Genomic DNA, 18,615 nt, shown 5'->3' on the forward strand with positions numbered 1-18,615 from the left:
GGCAATCAGAGGATGAGACTATACGCTTTAATGACAATTTCACACGACAGTCGGGACCTGAGACCAGACCTCAGAGAAGTTTGGATGGATGATTTAAGACATTTATGTAACAATATATGAGTTTAAGAGTGACTGACAGTAAAGACAGGCCTTGGTTACAACGTTGAATCTGTAGTATTGATGTTTTTCAGCTCGTTCAAACTGCATTACGTACTTATTTGTCTTGATCTGAAGGTAGCGTTGACATTTTCAGATATACAGTGATGCAGATGTCACTTTCCTTTCCTTAAAGGGATTGTTTGAAGCGGTGTAGTATTAGCTTCTTATACATAGTGAGTGTAATACCTACAGTAGATTGGAAACAGTCAGAGCTACGGCCCCTACACACTGTCTCTGCCACCTCCCCCCATGCCTGGCTCCTCCGGTTTGTATCCCTGTAGGTAAAGAGGGACTGGTACCGGGTGATTCCCTACTGCTACGATCATTTTCTCCTCCTTTTGTTGACATATGGGAAATAACTGCGGTCTGGCTCTCCCAACATACACCCGGTTTGATTGGCTACTGCTTGTACTGTCAGATTTACATACGAGGGATTTGATTGGCTGACGCCTCCGTCGAGGCGGCAAAAGTAGAACATTGCTCTACTTTTGCAGCGAGCACCTCGAGAGAAGCTACGCTTTGCTCCCACAATGCAGTTCGGCGAATCCTGACGTCACCCCATTCAAAGTGAATGGGCAGAAGCGGCAACGCACGCCGCCGTGAGAGTGGCCTTTCTAGTAATTGAACATAACATTCAAGCATAAAATAGAGCACATTTCTTATTACCCAGCACAAAAGCCCCAATTTAATGCATCGAGACACATAAATATCTCTATATACTGTAAACCTAATTTGACCTGGGCACAGACTACATGAAGAGAGATTAAGGAGATTACTTTATCATCTAAGAGGAAGGTCTTTAGGACAAAATCTAACTGGAATAACTTAATTAATATTGTGTATTCGAGAGCCCCCATGTATGAGAATAGGCACTTGTAGCAATATGTGTGATCTTAGCTGCACTTTTAAGTATATTTACACTGATTAGTAACTATACAAATTAAAGATAGCCCTAAAACTAAGCTGCCTTGATAGCTGTCACTGGTTTGAAGTTGAAGCCTTTCCTCTGAGGGACTGTGTGCTCTGATAGAGGTGTGTGTTCAGTCCTGTGATGAAGTGTGTCTCTGTACAAAGTGATTACGATTCCTCTCTCTCCCCCTCAGAGATCCTCGGGGCGTTCATCTCGGTGATTTCCATCTGGATCGTGACGGGGGCTCTGGTGTATTTAGCCATCGAGAGGATCGTCAGAAACGACTATGAGATTGATGGCCACGTAATGTTGGTGACCTCGGGGTGCGCCGTCATCGTCAACATAATGTGAGAGAAGCTCGGTCTAATGGGTGTTAACATCGAGCATCGAAGGTCTCCTATTATGCTGTTGTTAGGCATACTTCAATCTACTGTACTGTGTAAAAACACCCGACAATATTACAAGACATATACTGCATAAAGCAAACTATATACTTTATTTGATCTAAAATATTGATGTTTCTACAACACCCATTGTGTATTTTGTGAATGAAGCGCCATCTCATGGTTAAATCCTGTAATTGAACAAATGGGGAAATTGGGCAACGCCCTCCAGCAATTTGGCGACACCCCCAGCCACTGGCATCCGCTGGGCCTTTGACTGGGACACACCCATTTGAGTCTGATCTGGGGTGCTACAACAAATATACAAAAAAAGGTGTTTTGCTCAAAATACCAAACAGATCATGTTAGACATCCCTCATATCCCTCTGTTTCAGCCCTGTTAGAGAAACGCTGATCTTAGCTTAAAAAAAGGAAAAAAAGGAGGCGGAGCTAATGCCTGATCAGAATTCTACGAGATACTCAGCTAAATGCTGCCGTGATTAAACGCCATCATGTTCCAAACCACATCAAGGATTATTTCTGAAACAGTCTGGAGCTCGAAGGCTTTCTCTCTCAGGTTTACCACAAGGTGAGTTCCTTTTTTCATTTCCTGCTTCTTTACACACATGGGGTGTTTCTCAATGTCGAGTAAAGCTGCTCCAGAGCCACTATTTCAAGCATGCTACGTCATCGAGTGCCGCCGAAGGACTGTTCCAATTTCCAGCATACTTGGAAATCTACCGAGCCCGGCGTACTTCGTTTGGAGACATTTCGAGGCTGCACATGTGTAGACTCCGCGGTCTCAAAATCCCCACAATGCTTTGCGCACGGACCAATTTTCCCAAATCTGTGGCGGAAAATGTAAGGCGGGGCCTCTCGTATTACGCACACCTGCACACTTGCTAGCCTGTTCCACTCTTCGTTTTCCGAATGCCAGGAAGTATTCTTGCCTCGCTTCAGAAGCAAGACGCTCGGAAGACTTGTGCTACCAAGCAAGCGTACTCGCGATTGAGAAACACCCATGCTCTCCAGTACAGGTTAGCTCTGAGTGTTAGCGATGCTAATGTAAACAAAGACCATATTACGTCCAAAACAGTCGGGCATTGTTTCCGATAGCAACGTTTCTGATTGGCCCGTGGGTCCACATTTCAGATATTACGTCATATCGGACGCAAATCTGGATCAGCTCCGTTGTTCCCCGTTTTTAGAGATTTGGGTACGGAGGAAAAGAGAGGGTTTTATTTCCTGACGCTGCGTGAGTTCCCCGACGCACCGGGACACATAGTTATGTATAAGAGACATGATCGGTTTGGTATTTCGAGTCAAAGAGACATGTTTTGTGTAACCTGAGACCTATAATATATTGATAAAAAACAGTTTAATAGGGACATTTAAGAATCAAACAATTTCATTTCCTTTCTTCTCAGGAATAAAGAAATCAATCCAAGTACTTACCTCTCGTTCTCTCTGTCTCCCTGCAGCATGGCCTACATCCTGCACCACTCCACCACCTTCCACTCTCACGGCAGCGGGTACCAGCAGATCGAGGAGGGGGGTCGCAGCCCCGCGGCTCACGGTCACTCCCACGCTCTGCTGGGGGGGGGCCACAGCAACACCAGCGTCCGCGCCGCCTTCATCCACGTGGTGGGAGACCTCCTGCAGAGCGTGGGCGTCATGGTGGCCGCCATCATCATCTACTTTCGGGTCAGATGTAGATCAAATGTTTTCTCTCAGTGATCGTGCTGTTATGTTAAATGTTTGTTGTTTGTTCACGTATTGTGTCTTGATATTTGTCTGTTGATGTTACACGTGGAGCTGCTGTGATGCAAGTCAAATGTCAGGCTTGATCTGACCATTAAAGTGTTATCGTATCGTAGTCAGGTTAGGGTGAGGCCGAGGTGTGAAGACATCTGTGAACGATATCCATCTATATGATACATTGCAATACAATATGTTACAATATGTTATCATACAATATGATACGATCCAATAAGATACGCTACGATCCAATAAGATACGCTACGATCCAATACGGTACGATTCGATACAATAAGATACGCTACGATCCAATAAGATACGCTACGATACAATTCGATACAATACGATACGCTACGATCCAATAAGATACGCTACGATCCAATACGGTACAATTCGATACAATACGATACGCTACGATACAATAAGATACGCTACGATACAATACGATACGATACAATAAGATACGCTACGTTCCAATAAGATACGCTACGATACAATACGGTACGATTCGATCCAATACGATACGCTACTATACAATACGATACACTACGATACAATAAGATACGCTACGTTCCAATAAGATACGCTACGATACAACACGGTACGATTCGATCCAATACGATACGATACAATACGGTACGATTCGATCCAATACGATACGCTACGTTCCAATAAGATACGCTACGATACAATACGGTACGATTCGATCCAATACGATACGATACAATACAATACGATACGTTCCAATAAGATACGCTACGATCCAATACGGTACAATTCGATACAATACGATACGCTACGTACAATAAGATACGCTACGATACAATACGGTACGATTCGATCCAATACGCTACGATACGATACGCTACGTTCCAATAAGATACGCTACGATCCAATACGGTACGATTCGATCCAATACGATACGCTACGATACAATACGCTACGTTCCAATAAGATACGCTACGATACAATACGGTACGATTCGATACAATACGATACGCTACGATACGCTACGATACAATAAGATACGCTACGTTCCAATAAGATACGCTACGATCCAATAAGATACGCTACAATCCAATACGGTACAATTCGATCCAATAAGATACGCTACAATACAATACGGTACAATTCGATACAATACGATACGATACAATAAGATACGCTACGTTCCAATAAGATACGCTACGATCCAATACGGTACAATTCGATCCAATACGATACGCTACGATCCAATAAGATACGCTACGATCCAATAAGATACGCTACGATACAATAAGATACGCTACGATCCAATAAGATACGCTACGATCCAATAAGATACGCTACGATACAATAAGATACGCTACGATACAATAAGATACGCTACGATCCAATAAGATACGCTACGATACAATAAGATACGCTACGATACAATAAGATACGCTACGATCCAATAAGATACGCTACGATACAATAAGATACGCTACGATACAATAAGATACGCTACGATCCAATAAGATACGCTACGATCCAATACGGTACGATTCGATCCAATACGGTACGATTCGATACAATAAGATACGCTACGATCCAATAAGATACGCTACGATCCAATACGGTACGATTCGATCCAATAAGATATGATACAAAATGATACGGTACGATGCTATAAGACATGATTTGTTTAGATACGATACGATACAATATATGATACAGTATGATAAGATATAATACCATATGTTTGGATATGATACGATATATGAAACGATAGATAAAATAAGATACGATATAACATAATAGAATAAGAGACGATATGATACAATACAATCTTATACAGTATAATTTGAGACGATACAATCCAATATGAAACAATTCGATACAACACAATACGATACTGACTTGTCTAAACAAACTGAAACTGTAGCAGGGGGCTTTATATCAAATTCATGGAAGAAATTTAATTCCTTTTTAAAGCAGTTTTTTTTCAGAACATGTTCTGGATAAAATCTGTACATATATAAATGCAGTTTGATGTTATTGCTCCGTTAATATGACACGATATTAAACATTATTTTCAGATCATTGCATTTTTACTGCATCAACAAGGACACATATTTAAAACATGAAACAAGAGAACAGACAGTATCTTCAAGACCCTTAAACGTACATTTAATAAAATTCAAAAGATGATACAATCTTATATTATGAAGCAGTTTGACTTAAATTGTCTTGGTGTTCGGCAGAATTTGGACTAGTTTATTGTATTAATACTGTCTTGCTAAAATTCACAACTAAGAAATTGAAATCAGTTTTATTTTTTGGGCTCCAGATATTTCAGTGTTTTCACTTGAATATTCTCTGTATCAAAGTCAAAGTCAAAGTCAGCTTTATTGTCAAAATGTCTACATGTGTTATACATACAGAAATCTTGAAATACAGTTTCTCGCAGTCCCAGTGGGATATATACATAAAACAAGATACAAAAAGGGCCTAGATAAACGGGGTATACAACTAAGTAATAGTAGTAATAAGTACTAGTTAATAATATATTTAAAAAAAACACAATCCACAGAACATGAATTGACATTAATGCAAGTATTATTTAGTGCAAATGAGAAAATGGTGTTCAAAGTACAGTTACAGTGCAGTAGCAGCGGAGATGGGTAGAAAAGTGACCGGTGCTAGGGCTGCTCAATTAATCGTAGTTTAATCGCGATTACGATTATGGCTTGCAACGATTACGAAAACAACGTAATCGAAATAAAACGATTTTTTTTTTTATTACTTTTTTTTTTCTCCAGTGTAATTATACTTAAAGTTCAGGGTAATCAACTGTTAAAAACATACTGTTCAAGTTTTTTTTCTCCAATAAATGGATGTTTTCAAAGTCAATGAATAATCACATTTGATATACAATAATAGACCAAGAGTCTCTTTAAATAAAGCTGATGATGATGATGAATAATCGCAATTATAATTATTGACCCAAATAATCGAGATTATGATTTTTGCCATAATCGAGCAGCCCTAACTGGTGCTGGATGAGGGAAGGTTGTGTGTAGGGATGCTCCGATCGCCAATTGCGGGGCCGATCGCCGGAATCAGTATCGGCCGATACCGATCCGATCGAGTGGGCGGGGCCTAAATGGAAGATTTAAACATCACTTTAAATCTTCCATTTAAAGTGATGTTTGAACTCAGTTAATGGGGCCCATTCACTGGAGCTTCCACAAACAACAATCAACTTAATTATTACATTCAAATGATGTACATTATTCAAGTTTACATTCACTTGGGATAATAACACGGGAGAGATGAGCAGAAGCGCTCTCTCCCCCTCTCTCCCCCCCTCCTGACAGCCTGTCAGTATCTCATGCAGCTCACTGATCCAGTAACGAGTGACCCGACAGTGAAGAATAAATATATGTATAACTAGTTTAGTTCCAGAGGTAGATAAATAGCTGAGTGTGTGAGGTCTAACTCTTGTTTGTTTCGTTTCGCTCACCGGTCCGTCACAGCTGCAGGATTTCTGCTTCTCGTTGCATTCCGCTATTTTACTGTCTTTTTCGGACACCTTAAAAGGATGCCAGACCGGTGAAGCCATGTTGGCGAGCTCGTTCTGCCGCACACAGAGAAAAGGGTCATGTATTTTACGTCATGCGATCAGCTCTCGTGATCGGCATGTTTAGAGAGCACCGATCGATCGGTAGAGAGTGAGTATCGGCCGATCTCGATCGGTGACCGATCGATCGGAGCATCCCTAGTTGTGTGTGTGTGGGGGGAGTCCAGGTCCATTTGGAGCAGGGGGTTAGATGTCAGAGGGAGGGAGGGAGAGGAGGGAGGGAGGGGAGAGAGGGAGAGGAAGCGAGAGGTGGAAGAAGTTGTCCCTCAGCCTGAAGGAGCTCGTAATACACATAATATAATTGGGAGGCTGTGGCTCAGTGGATAGACTGCTGGACTTCCAATCAGGGGGTAGCAAGTTCGAGTCCCACTGCAGTCAGCATCTCGTTGTGTCCCTGAGACTCTTCACCCCAATTTGCTCCTGTGGGGATTGTCCTCAGTATTGAGTATGGAAGTCGCTTTGGATAAAAGCGTCTAACAAGTGACGTGTAATGTAAAATATCAAAAACGTCACTTCCCTTAAATCAGTTTTTGAAAGAGCATCAATCCCAAGTGTTGAATTGTTTATTTTAAAGGGGTACAATCTTCCATCATCATGCAAGATGTTCCCTTTTCTTTCTGTCCTGTCTTTAATGGCCGCTGAGTGAGGAAAACACCATCTGACGCCCCTCTCCTCTCAGATCTTCAAAGTCTCCTCTCAGATCTTCAAAGTCTTCATCCCCTCGTCTGGTTTCTCTTTCAGCCCGAGTATAAAGTGGCAGATCCCATCTGTACGTTCCTGTTCTCCGTCTTCGTCCTCTTCACCACCATCACCATCCTCAGAGACGTCTTCAGGATACTCTTGGAAGGTACCTCACCTGGAGATCAATATTATCTGTGGGAAACGTTCCTTTGTTTTCTAATCTTTTTTAAATCTTTAGAGCAGGGGTGGCAAACTCATTTCAGTTAAGGGGCCACATACTGCCCACTTTGATCTAAAGTGGGCCGGACCAGTAAAATCATAGCATAATAACCCACAGGCCCTACATAACGACAATATTTCTGTTTAAGTGCAAATAAGTAGGCTACAAGTACATTCGGAAAATGTCCACATGTAATGAGACGCAAAACGTTATGAACAAACTGACATTTATTAAGAAAAAACAAGTGCAATTTCAAGTGCTACACATATGTTCTTTACAACAGATCGCAGTTTCCACCTGAACTGACTCACCACAAAATACAAATAAAAACGTGGGAGCTATTAAGTGAGGAGTTTGAGTTACCCCCCTTGCCTTGAAGATATAACATTTCAATATTTTAAAAAGAAGTTGGGGCAGTGCAGCCACAGTGTCACATCAAATCAAACTATTGTTTGCCTAATGCAGCTGCTGATTGACATTATAATAAACAATGTTCTATAACAGAATAATATAACATGCTCAAATATTTCAGTAGGTTCTTATTTTCACGTCACTGATTAATTTGCTCCTGAAACTTGACATCTTTTAGCCCTCACAATGGCATCAATATCAGGCTTAAAATCCTGACTAGCAGCCAATTTAATTAGTTCATTCCGGCACTTGTGTGTGAGTCTTGAGCGCAGCTTTGTTTTAGTAATGTTCATTACAGAGAAAACCTGTTCACAAAGGTAGGTGGTCCCAAACATGCTCAAAACTGTTGCTGCCAGGGCTGTCAATTTGGGGTATCCTGGCAAAAGATACCGATACAATGTGCCCAAATCCGATGAGGCAAATTTGTCCTTTAAATCCTGATCACATTGTAAGTCGATTATCTCAAGTTGTATGTCGACGGGCAGATCCGCAGCCTTAACTGCAAATGGCGAGCGAAACACTGCAAACTCTGTCTCAAGCTCACCAAAGACCTGAAAGCGCCGCTCAAACTCCCGCAGCAATTCCGTAATTTTGTCTTTGTACCGACTCATGTCAGCAGTAACTCCGGTCATGCACATTTCTTAGATGAGGGAAATGAGCAGGGTCACCACTTGACAGCTGTGTCTCCCACAAAGCCAGCTTCAACTTAAATGCGCGTCTGCTGTCATAATATTCTGTGACAACTTTTTTGCGACCTTGCATCGTTATATTCAGATTATTCAAGTGCTCTGAAATATCCACCATAAATGCAAGGTCCTGCAGCCATTCTGGGTTTTTTAATTCATGCACTGGCTTACCCTTTTTCTCCATGAACTGTCCAATTTCCTCCCGTAGATCAGAAAAACGCTTCAGCACGGCACCTCGGCTCAACCACCTTACTTCAGTGTGATATGGTAGGCTACAGGTGATGTCTTTATCACTGAGGAGGCTGTCGAACTGACGGTGATTCAGCCCTCTGGCTCGGATGAAATTAACAGTTTGGACAACCACTTTCATGACGTGATCCATTTTTAACGTCTTGCAACACAATGCCTCCTGGTGCAAAATACAGTGGAATGTCCAAAAACGATCTCCTCCATTTGCTGCTTGTACTTTCTCCCTGAATTTCGTGGCAACACCTGCTTTTTTCCCGATCATTGATGGTGCGCCGTCTGTAGCCAGACTGACAGCACGGGTCCAGTCCACTCCGACCCTGTCCAGTGCTTCAACGAGAGCGCTAAAAATGTCATCCGCTTTAGTGGTGTCTGTCATAGGAACCAACTCAAGGAACTCTTCGGTGACCGTCAAAGTCTCATCTACACCACGAATGAATATGGCCAGTTGAGCAACATCTGTAATGTCAGTGCTCTCATCGATTGCAACTGAAAATGCTACGAATGACTTGACTTTTATTTTTTTCTGGCTATCCAAATCTGCTGAAAGATCGGCAATCCTATCCTTCACTGTATTCCTCGTTAGACTAATGTTGGCAAAAGCCTGTCGCTTCTCAGGACACACGATTTCTGCAGCCTTCAGCATGCATGTTTTCACAAACTCACCCTCAGAGTATGGCTTTGAGGCTGATGCTATTTCGTTAGCAATGAGATAGCTGGCTTTCACGGCTGCGTCACTTATATCTCGGCTCCGGGTAAAAACGGCCTGTTGTTTCTTTAGACCTGATAGCAGGTCATTTATCTTTTCTTTTCTCCGTTGTCCTTGCAAGCAGTCGTATTTCTCTCCATGGTGAGTCTCATAATGGCGGCGAATATTATATTCTTTGGGCACAGCAACTTGCTGCGAACACACCAAGCATACAGGTTTTCCATTTACCTCTGTAAAAAAATAGGATGCGGTCCATTTTTCTTGGAAAACTCGGCACTCCGTGTCCACTTTTCTCTTTTTTGACAGAGACATTTGGGGATGAGAGTGTCAGAGGTTATTGACTGCAATCACTACTCTTACTCATCACTTTTTTTACAGTCTGGCTGCGCTCTCACTGGTACCGGTGCGGTAGTGCGCCCACTAGTGGAAAGATTCAAAATAGCAGTTTTTTTTTTCTCCTCTCATAGCCTACTTAGCAAAATCCTTCAGCTCCGTGGGCCAAGCTGGAATGCCTCCCGGGCCGGATCCGGCCCGCGGGCCGTATGTTTGCCACCCCTGCTTTAGAGGAACATCGAGAACATTAGATCTTCTACTGAAGTCTATGTGAAGTGCCTCGATAAACATTCATTGGTTTGTCATCTTGCAATTTACTTATTTATCAAAATAGTTATCAGCGTAATAAACCGTATTGAATTTCATGTTACTGTACAATATCTAATTTCACATTCTGTTCTTGTATATCATATTCTATTTACGTGTATATAGACTTCTTGCACTATTTTTTATTTGTATTTTATTACATATGTTGCATCGTTGGAGGACATTAAAACCTTTTACTTGAACTGAATGTGGATAAAGCGTTTAACACAATAGCCAACAAGTCAAGTGGTAGTTTACCGTCTGGTAGTTAAACAAATCCACCTTCTGCCAGTCTCCTTCAGCTTAATAATTAACTCAATATGTATTTTTTTAATCTACACAAAAACCGTGTCACTACACCCCAACCAGGAATTGGTCCAGAGTATTCACACCTTGAAAAACACAAATATCAATAAGGTTTGATGAAGATATAAGACGTGAGGTTTACAGGTGCTGATAGGTGACTTTTGAAAAACTCGTAACAGAGCAAGTCTTTATGCTAAACTAGGCTAGCTAGCACATGGATCAAAATGTGGAATTAAGCCTTTACGATGTCTCATAATCTGAAGGGTTATATATGACCTGAACACATTAATGTTTTCTCGCCTGCAGACAAGATCAAGCTGTCCACTTTCAACCTAATCCCACGAGCTCAACATCATGTTTCTGTGCATTCATGACTATATTTGGCCGGCAGGGCTCACCTAAGCTAACACACATGCCACCGAGATTAAACTAGGTGCGGAGAATGTATGTGACAAATAACAGACACAGATGTTCATAACCCGGGGACGTCTAAAGACTTTTGGGACGTTTTTAAATCTCTTTTATTTTTATTTTGTATTTAACCAGATAAAAAGCATTGAGATAATATCTAATTTACAATGCTGACCTGGCCAAGAAGGCAGCAACGTTACACATTATTACACATAAAATACCGAGAACACAACTAAGTAAACAAAAGACGAAAAGCAGTCACTACATTGAGCACATTGGGACAGTAAGAAAGGTGCTACTTATTACTGCAAGAGCAGCTGGTGGTAAGGACCTCAGACAACTTCAATCTAAAACATGCTATTGAGACAAGTGCCCTCAGTTTGAGGCGTGATTGAAGGTCATTCCAAGACCAAGGACCATGATGAAAAAGACTCCTTGTTCCCAGCCTCAGTCCGCACGGCAGGAACCTGGACCGTATCCAGGCTCTGGATCTGAGGTTGTAAGAGTCACAAACTGGAGCAAATCTGGTGCATATGTAGAGTGGAAGCTTTCCTAAAATGGCTTTACACATTAATAAAAACCAAAGCTGCATCCTACGCATAGTAAGTGAGGACCATCCAGTTAGGCTGTACAGTTTGCAATGATGAGTCCTACAGGGTGCGTTTGATATATTACATTACATGTTATTTGTTAGACGCTTTTATGCAAAGCGACTTACATACATTCAGTACTGTGGACAATCCCCACAGGAGCAATTTGGGGTGAAGTGTCTCAGGGACACAACGACATGCTGACTGCAGTGGGACTCGAACTTGCTACCCCCTGATTCGAAGTCCATCATACTAACCACTGAGCCACAGCCTCCGATATATCAGTGTTTCTCAAACTTTTTCATACCAATAAAAAAACACTCGCGGACCACCTAACTCCACAAATATCAAAAAACACATCGTTTTTCTAGAACAGATTACAAATCGCCTGAAAATGGTACAGACAAGTGGCAACATGTGTGACGAAGGTGTTGCGCTGGGCTATATCACGCAATCGAAAGTGAAACGTAACCTCACTCCATTGCGGAGATATTCCCGCGAGAGTGCGGAAAACTTAAATTAATAAATGTATTTCAAATGTGAAATGTTACCAATATACTCACGGACCACTAGGGGGCGCTCATGGACGCGGACTTTTTAGAAGCACTGCTATATATAACGCAGTGCCGCATGGTAGAGTGGGTCAAGTTTGGCCAAAACAGAGGGACAGGCAAATCTATAAATGGTGTCCCCGTAGTCCAGCTGGGACAGGAATAAATCAGAGACCAACCTTTTACGGGATGAAGTTGAAAAACAACATTTAAGTCTGAAAAGGAAGCCAAGAGTGAATTTCAATTTAGTTCACTGAACTTCCGCTTAGCAACATTTAGTAACAACAGAAATGGCCTCTGGTGTTAATGAGCAACATTATGGGATAGAGAACAATCTGAAATAATGTACTTCAGCCATAGCTGTTTCGACACTTTTACGTCCCATATCTATACAATAAAATGTACTTCAGGTCTTTACGGGAAAGTAGATATATTTTTCCAATTGTTTTATAGTTTTTCCACCCCTTAGTGAAGGGTTAGTTACGCTCCCCTTCCTTTTATTATGATACTCTTGGGTATTCAACACCACATTATGGGATGTATTGTGTATTAATGTGTGTCCTGCTTTTCCCCAGGCGCTCCTAAAGGCATCGAGTTTAACTCCGTGAAGGAGGTGCTGCTGTCGGTGAACAAGGTGAAGTCGATGCACTCTCTGCATCTCTGGGCTCTGACTCTGGGTCAGGCTCTGGTCTCTGTTCACCTGGCCATAGGTAACACCTCACTGATACACCTTTACATATTAGAGAGCGCTGAGAAACTAGAATTCAGCATAATAAAATAACAGTTGAAGCCATATTAGGAGATGACGGTCTCGACATAGGGCGTTGTAAGGGACTTTGGAGTAAAAGGTAGTCAGTTACCAAAGCACTTAAAACCTGACGATATACTGTATAATTAAGATTTATTAACGGGAGAGGCGTATAAAATATGACATTTGGTCTCAATAAAACAAAACGATTAGTCGATTACTATTTTCCGAGTTTCATTTTATTCATTAATAGACATTTAAAAATGTTGTTTTAATATTTCAAATTTCTCTCATCGTTTTTTTTAGAAAACAAACAATGATGAAGAAAATAATTAATAAATCCATGATGAAACAAATCTATTGGTAACCACCTGTAACATATTACTTTTATATTAATGCAAGAGTAATCTAATCATAATAATACATCATTGTTTAATAGTCACAGTGGACTTTTACACTTTCCTGATGATACTTGCCGTCTTTAAAGTGACATTTCATTGAAGGGGTTTTACTTACGACGTTTGGTATGACTACGTGTTCTCTAAAAGGCAAAAGTCAAAATGTGATAAGCGTAGTAAATCAGACTCACGGTTGTTGTTTTCCTCTCCCCCCCCCCCCCCCCTCAGAGGAGGGTGCTGACGCCCAGTCGGTGCTGCAGGAAGCCACCGAGCTGCTGAACACTAAGTTTGGTTTCCACAGCATCACAATCCAGGTGGAGCTCCACTCTGAGGAGATGAACCACTGCTGCCACTGCCAGGACCCCCAAGACTGACCCCCCCAACCAGTACACACTTCCTTTCCTCAAGTAGAAGTACAGATACTCGTGTTTAAAAAATACTCTGGTGAAAGTAGAAGTACTGTCTAAACTTCTTTACTCAAGTGAAAGTAAAGAGGCTTTGAAGTGTACTTCAGTAAAAAGTACCCATAACTAGCAGCTGTTTTAAAGAGTACCTGACCTCCCTTTATATTAATAGAACAATAATGTCATTGTTAGCTAATGAATGTTTCCATGGTGACCAACGGCAACATGACAACGTTTCCATTGGTCCCTCTTCTTTAGAGAAGACCAGGAAGTGATGGATACACGGATCGTGTTCCAACCAATAGGCACGCAGTGACTCTAAAGAATAATGACCACGCACCAACACACATTCAGACTAAAGGAACCAGCTGTTTGGGAAATGAGAGAAGTAGAAAGTACAGGTATTTGTGTTCAACATGTGAGAAGTAGAAAGTACAGGTATTTGTGTTCAACATGAGAGAAGTAGAAAGTACAGGTATTTGTGTTCAACATGTGAGAAGTAGAAAGTACAGGTATTTGTGTTCAACATGAGAGAAGTAGAAAGTACAGGTATTTGTGTTCAACATGTGAGAAGTAGAAAGTACAGGTATTTGAGTTCAACATGTGAGAAGTAGAAAGTACAGGTATTTGAGTTCAACATGTAAGAAGTAGAAAGTACAGGTATTTTAGTTCAACATGTAAGAAGTAGAAAGTACAGGTATTTGAGTTCAACATGTGAGAAGTAGAAAGTACAGGTATTTGTGTTCAACATGTAAGAAGTAGAAAGTACAGGTATTTGAGTTCAACATGTAAGAAGTAGAAAGTACAGGTATTTGAGTTCAACATGAGAGAAGTAGAAAGTACAGGTATTTGAGTTCAACATGTAAGAAGTAGAAAGTACAGGTATTTGAGTTCAAAATGTGAGAAGTAGAAAGTACAGGTATTTGAGTTCAACATGAGAGAAGTAGAAAGTACAGGTATTTGAGTTCAACATGTGAGAAGTAGAAAGTACAGGTATTTGAGTTCAACATGTGAGAAGTAGAAAGTACAGGTATTTGAGTTCAACATGTAAGAAGTAGAAAGTACAGGTATTTGTGTTCAACATGTAAGAAGTAGAAAGTACAGGTATTTGAGTTCAACATGTGAGAAGTAGAAAGTACAGGTATTTGTGTTCAACATGTAAGAAGTAGAAAGTACAGGTATTTGAGTTCAACATGTAAGAAGTAGAAAGTAAAAAGTCGTTAGAAAAACAAGTAAAATACTGACACCAGAAACATGTACTTAAGTTCAGTAACGAAGTATTTGTACTCCACTACTTCTTCTCACCTCTGCTAATTACAACCACACATTAGTCCATTAAGGCGAGACACTACAGGATGTTTTTTTTATCATGCCCATTTGAAGAGTTTAGGTTGCATTATTTACACATGCAATGTCACAAAAACTGAACTCCATTTATAACATTTATCTCCCTGTAGTGTCTTACAAATGAATGGAATTACAAAACGCATATCTTTTTAGGGCTGTTTTGTCATACTCCGTACTTCAGTAGCACTTATATCGACCACAATTACCAATTACATTCCTAACGATATTCTGAAATATTCCACAAAAGAGTTAATGTTAAAACATGTCATTTTTTTTACAAAACATGGCTGAAATAGATTTATTTATGGCAAACAAGTGTATAGAACTTTGCTTTATCGAATTAGAAGTCCGTTCTGAAACCTTATGCAAATTATCACATCATTAATAACAGCTTTATTTATCATTTCACCTCCAGCTCTAACCTCACTCTGGTCTTAATACCAACAGTAAACTGACTTCACTGTCCCTTTAAACATCACACTGCTGACTACACATGTCTGTATTATATCTAATAATCAGCTAAATGTTGACTTGACCAATATCTCTACAGTATTGTACTTTGTTTAGTTATCACATCAAGCCAAAGAAGAGTAGCGTCCATTTCAGCAAAATTGAGGAAAAGAGTATTTATTGTTTCTAAAAACACCAATAGCCTTCACAATTATCTCATTAAGGGCTTTGTTGGTGCTTGTTTCTTGTCAATTTGTTTGTGTTACATCATTTTTGGATCAATGTATAGAGGGGACTGTTGGGTAACTGTCTGGATTTTCAAAATAAAAGCCCTGAAAGGCAAGGGGAGCTTAATTCAGCCTTCATGAGTGCTCAAGATTTTCCAAAAACAAAAGATCCAATAGCTACAGGTGCTTAAATAAGCTTTAATGAGCGGTCAAGATTTTCAAAATAAAACCCCCCAAAGGCAACCGGGGCTTCAACAAGCCATTATGAGCGCTCCACGTTTTCAACATACTGTAAAAGTCTCTTAAAGGCAACAGGAGTTTAAATAAGCCTTACATATGCCTTTTAAAGCACTGAGGATTTTCAAAATAAAAGCCCCTAAGGCAAAAAGAGCTTGATAACCTATAATGAGCGGCCAAGATTTTCAAAATAAAAGCCCCGAAAGGCAAGGGGAGCTTAATTCTGCTTTCATGAGTGCTCAAGATTTTCAAATACTAAGGTCCAATGGTAACAGATGGAGGGGGGGGGGTCTATTGTTGTAGATCTACACTCTACTTAGTGCACTTTTCTTGCTCAAACGAAGACATCCGAAATATACCTCGAACTATCCTTTCTCATATAACTCCTTACCCTAAATCTCTCATTGAATCCTTCTGTCAAGCTTTCTGATTATTCCAATTACTCAATGACCGGAGGGAGGAGATGTTATATAATAAACATAAATGGTTCATCCTCTGGGGAGCACGATGAGGCTGAGTCAATAGCGTACTGCCCTTTAGATTTAAAGACATCGACATTAAGCTGATGGTGGAGTCAGGCGTCACTTTAATGGTGTCGTTAGCATCATCAGAGTTTCTGGGGAGCATGAAAAAAACAGCCAGTTTCAGTCGGTATGAATTCATACTTTAGACGTAGAATAATTTAGATGATTTCAGCCATAAGAACGGCCAACAAGCCAGTTATGTTTCGCAGCTACTTTAAAAGTGTTGATGTTCTTCGTTGCTCTCAAAGAAAGGACACTTGTACATTTGAAACGCCCATTCAGACCCAAACACTTGCATGGTTGTTAACTGTTATTCAATATCCTGTACAGTAAAACGTTTCTCGTCCAACTGCCAATCAGAATATGTTGATGTACCATGCGGAGGATTAATCAGTCTTCTTTAAAAAAAATTATATATTTTCACCACTTTTTAAGGAAATCCTGTATATTTAAAAACATTTTCCTTTTGAAAGAATGCAACATGAGAATATATATGAACCCAACAGCTGAGTTAAAACAAAATGAAAGAAATAAAGACCAATGCATTTTAACTGTAGTGATTTTGATAAACATGCACATTGAATTTCTCCACTAAAATCCAGTTTGTTCACTATGGAAGTCTACTGTTTGAGAATGCTTTGTATTGTGCCGTTGCTGTCCGTGACAATTATGAATGTTGTAAATATGTCAAATATTGTGTATTTTCTGTGTATGATTTTGTGTATACAAGTGTAAATACATCTATCTCTCTTGTACAATCGGTCCTATTTGTCTATGTGTAATGGTGATATTGCATACATCCACATGTCACATCTGTGATGTTTGATATTTCATTTGTATGTGTGGCAAGAGCTTTTTTGTAAAGTGAAATAAAAGATTGCAGATGATGCAAAGAGGCTGGATTATTTTGGAAAGGTCCATTGACTTAAATGTATCTTATAAGGGGAAATCATATCAAACAAACGATCATTTGGAGGGCCTGCCCCCAAAAAAGTGTGTTGGGCATTATATTAAATGTTCTTAGTCGCCAAACAGTGGAACTTGGAACCTTTTCCTCCAAGGAAAGTACATGGAGGAAAAGGGACTGAAAAAGGGGGGAAAAGGTTCCCGAAAAAAAGTTCTAGTTCCAGATCATTTTGGTGTAAACGCAAAATCCCAGGAACTATCGGAAATATTCCTGGGAAAAGTACTTAAATGTATCTTATAAGGGGAAATAATATAAAACAAACGATCATTTGGAAGGCCAACCAAACATCATATTTGGAGGTCTGCCTGTAGGTCAGAAAACAACAGAGTATCCCGGACGAGCCCCCAAAAAGTGTGCCGGGCATTAAATCAAATGTTCTTATTGGCCAAACTTTGATACTACAACTTCCATGTCAGTCACATTATACCATTGGGCCCATAACAACGTTTTCCCATTGACTAACATTAGGAAATAGGCATCTGTTAAACAGAATATACTTTTTTGGAGATAAATCTTCTTCACAGTACAGTTGAAAAGCCCTCATCTAAAATCATTAGGTTCTTAAAGTTGTATAATGCACATTATTTTATATCTTGCAAATCCATCAGTGTAGAATGTGCTTTTTTGGGGAGGGGGTCTTAAAGAGACAGGCTTTAAAGTGAAGCATTTCAGAAAAAGGGTGAATCGGGTAAATGCAGACGACAGCATGAGATAAATAAAGAGCTTTTTGAACGTTAGCATGTAAACATGTTCTGGTAGAAATCCTTAATACAAGCTTGAACCTGAAAAGGAGCATTACTATGTGACCTTTGATTTTATACGCAAACTTTTATATTACTATATCGTTTTTTATTCCATCCATCCATCTTCTCCCGCTTATCCGTGGTCGGGTCGCAGAGGAAGCAGTTCCAGCAGAGAGCCCCAAACGTTCCTTTCCCCTCATCAACCAGCTCTGACTGGGGGATCCCAAGGCGCTCTCAGGCTGGCGAAGAGATATAATCCCTCCACCTGGTCCTAGGTCTACCCCTTGGTCTCTTCCCAGCTGGACG

At 40.4% G+C, this 18,615-nt stretch overlaps 1 protein-coding gene across 1 annotated transcript in view; it reads left to right on the forward strand.

Moving 5' to 3' along the window:
- slc30a2 (solute carrier family 30 member 2) overlaps positions 1-14,206 on the forward strand; it is a 23,865-nt gene extending 9,659 nt beyond the window's left edge. The window contains exons 3-7 of the mRNA XM_034075662.2: positions 1,263-1,416; positions 2,934-3,156; positions 7,556-7,661; positions 12,840-12,974; positions 13,639-14,206. Of these exons, the coding sequence (XP_033931553.1) occupies positions 1,263-1,416; positions 2,934-3,156; positions 7,556-7,661; positions 12,840-12,974; positions 13,639-13,784 (764 nt within the window). The 3' untranslated portion in view covers positions 13,785-14,206. The remainder of the gene's footprint in view (positions 1-1,262; positions 1,417-2,933; positions 3,157-7,555; positions 7,662-12,839; positions 12,975-13,638) is intronic.
- The last annotated feature ends 4,409 nt before the right edge of the window (positions 14,207-18,615 follow it).

The sequence above is a fragment of the Pseudochaenichthys georgianus genome, chromosome 24 (assembly GCF_902827115.2).
Source record: "Pseudochaenichthys georgianus chromosome 24, fPseGeo1.2, whole genome shotgun sequence".
NCBI lineage: Eukaryota > Metazoa > Chordata > Actinopteri > Perciformes > Channichthyidae > Pseudochaenichthys > Pseudochaenichthys georgianus.